At 57.2% G+C, this 2,797-nt stretch overlaps 1 protein-coding gene across 1 annotated transcript; it reads left to right on the forward strand.

The window, feature by feature from the left end:
* Nucleotides 1-410: 410 nt before the first annotated feature.
* Nucleotides 411-2,217, forward strand: LOC127297398 (short-chain dehydrogenase TIC 32 B, chloroplastic). The gene is made up of 4 exons (XM_051327704.2): nucleotides 411-889; nucleotides 1,010-1,249; nucleotides 1,422-1,638; nucleotides 1,833-2,217. Exons 1-4 carry the CDS (start codon nucleotides 534-536, stop codon nucleotides 2,046-2,048), a joined length of 1,029 nt encoding a protein of 342 aa, XP_051183664.1. The 5' UTR covers nucleotides 411-533; the 3' UTR covers nucleotides 2,049-2,217.
* Nucleotides 2,218-2,797: the final 580 nt, after the last annotated feature.

The raw sequence follows: 2,797 nt of genomic DNA on the forward strand, positions 1-2,797 counted from the left end.
TGGGAGAGGCGACCACATGGTGTATGTGGTGAGCAACCTAAACAAAAACAAAAAAAAGTTTAGGAGACGCGGATGCGGATGGCTTTACCTCAAACGGCAACAGTTTAGCCGACGTTTCCAAATAATTTTCTGGCGAGCAGTTGCCGGACGCCGTCTGAGGGATACTGGTAGGATGAAGTGAGGCCGAAACGGGCGGCGCCGATCGGCTGATGACACGGAACGACGACACGAGTCGCCGGCCACCGTCCTGGCAGCGCCTTTGCAGCCTCGGCCGGTCGGTCGCACGGTTTGGGCGCAGTCAATGCGATCCATTCCGGGAGAAGAAGAATTAATTAGCTCCGTGGCCTTTTCGCAGCGTACTTGTAGTAGATAGATCGGCTACTCGAGGTCCTCGAGCTTCATATAAATGCGCGCCGCCCGGCGCCTTAACTTCCTCCTCCTCATCCTACTAGCTCCTTCGCTCTTTTCCTTTCTCAGGCGAGCTAGCGCCAGCGTAGACGCGGCGCGGCGGCCTGAGGTGGCAGGGTGCGGAGATGCTGCAGGCGGCCAGGTACCTTCTTGGCTCCCCGGGCGCGAGCGGGTTCGGCTCCAAGAGCACCGCCGACGAGGTGACCTCCGCGTGCCCGGACCTCAGCTCCCTCACCGCGATCATCACCGGCGCGACGTCGGGGATCGGGGCAGAGACGGCCCGCGTGCTGGCGAAGCGCGGGGCTCGGGTGGTCATCCCGGCGCGGAACGTCAAGGCCGCCGAGGACATGCGCGCGCGCATCCTCGGCGAGTTCCCCGGCGCCGACGTCCTCGTGCTCCATCTCGACCTCAGCTCCCTCGCCTCCGTGCGCGCCTTCGCCGACCGGTTCCTCGCGCTCGGCCTGCCCCTCCACCTCCTCATGTACGCCACCGTCGCTTTCCTTGCATTCTCTTCGTCGCTCTCGGTCGGGTGGTTTAGCTGCCATGTTAATTCCTCCCTTGCTGACTGACTAACGACGGACCTGCTGGTTCTCGCATGCAGAAACAACGCGGGCAAGTTCTCGCACGGGCAACTGGCGCTGTCGGAGGACGGCGTGGAGATGACCTTCGCCACCAACTACCTGGGCCACTTCCTGCTCACCAAGCTGCTGCTGGGGAGGATGGCGGAGACAGCGGCGGCGACGGGCGTGCAGGGGCGCATCGTCAACGTCTCCTCCAGCGTCCACAGCTGGTTCTCCGGCGACTGGGCGGACTACCTCAGCCAAGTCACCCGCCGCAAGATGTAAGCATCTTTGCCACCTTCTTGAGTTCACCGATCCTTCACCTAACTCGGTTGACAGTACGCGCGCGCCATTAATTTGTTTTATCACCTTGCCTGATCGCCGTTGTTTAATCGGTCGGCCGGCGGAGAAATTAACTTTGGCATGTGCATGTGCACGTACGCACGTCTACAGAGCCTACGACGCGACGCAGGCGTACGCGGTGTCGAAGCTCGCCAACGTGCTGCACACCAAGGAGCTCGCCGTCCAGCTCCGGGAGATGGGCGCCGACATCACCGTGAACTGCGTCCACCCCGGCATCGTCAGGACTAGACTCAACCGCGACCGGGAGGGCATCGTCACAGATCTGGTGTTCGTGCTGCTGTCCAAGCTGCTCAAGACAATCCCACAGGTGCTAATCAACCCACCCTATCTCACTCTAATTATAATCCATTCTGGCCCTAGCTCTCCATGTGTCCTGTTCCGTGCCTTGTCTCTATCTCTCTCTGCCCCGCCCTGCCTGCGCCGGAGGGGAAGGCTTTGCTATCTTGCCGCAGTTAATGCGCCGCTAGCTCCTCACCTCACTCACGTCTACGTAACATGCAGGCTGCGGCGACCACCTGCTACGCGGCGGCGCACCCGAGGCTGGCCGGAGTCTCGGGCCGCTACTTCGCCGACTGCAACGAGGCGCAGCCGTCGCCGGCAGCTACCAGCCGACGAGAGGCCGCGCGCCTCTGGCAGGCGTCGGAGGCCATGATCTCCGGCGGCATAACCCAGCAAGGCGGTGGTATTCCCGTGCTACAGCCAGACAGGAACATCTGACTGCAGAGTACTTATCTCTGTATCAACCGTATAAACATAATACTTTTGTCTCTTGTTTGTTCTGCTCCGTGCGAGATGTAACATGCAAATACAATACATTAGTAGTGGTAGTAGCCAATTAGTGATGGTGTCACAGAGTGAAGAGCATCTGCAAGGGCTGGGACTGTGAGATCGATGTGCATTATATATACCTACTATATTATTATTATTATTAGGCTATCTTGAATCGTCTACCAAACTGTGTCTTGCAAAAACGTCGGATTGAAAGTTTGAGAGACATCGTCGCGTGGTGCTGCTTTTGGGCTGTTTGTAGTAGCATCCCTAAAAAGAAATTTATAAAAATTAACACTCAATTCTTTCAAATTTGTTATATATTATAAGGGTTTGAATGAAATCTGGTCAAATTTAAACATAAAAATAAATTTACAGCCCTCACGGCGTTCGGAGCGGTCATAGTATTGAAAGAATTTATAGATGTCATCGATCACGACGTCCAGCTTACCACGAGGGTTGGCAGGTTCGCCCTCACCGCACTGTTGGAGCCAGCATCATCGTCGTCGCGCGTGAGGTCGACGAGCGACATACCGCTCTTGCAAATGGACAAGGAGATCGCGTCCTCGATATTCCGCGTTGAGGCTTTGCGGTCATTCAGTGACATGTAGACGGCGTTGTATCTCGACATGTTGTCGAGGTCATCGCAGCTTGCGGAGGAGCGACGCCACCTCCTCCTCTTCTTTCACCTCCGGCTT

This window comes from Lolium perenne, chromosome 4, assembly GCF_019359855.2.
Source record: "Lolium perenne isolate Kyuss_39 chromosome 4, Kyuss_2.0, whole genome shotgun sequence".
Classification (NCBI taxonomy): Eukaryota; Viridiplantae; Streptophyta; class Magnoliopsida; order Poales; family Poaceae; genus Lolium; species Lolium perenne.

Excerpts from the sequence above, each read along its gene's own strand:
- LOC127297398 (XM_051327704.2), top strand. The coding sequence starts at position 534 with ATGCTGCAGGCGGCCAGGTACCTTCTTGGCTCCCCGGGCGCGAGCGGG. Across the intron at positions 890-1,009 it reads CTGCCCCTCCACCTCCTCAT|AAACAACGCGGGCAAGTTCT; the intron begins GTACGCCACCGT and ends TCTCGCATGCAG. Across the intron at positions 1,639-1,832 it reads TGCTCAAGACAATCCCACAG|GCTGCGGCGACCACCTGCTA; the intron begins GTGCTAATCAAC and ends CGTAACATGCAG.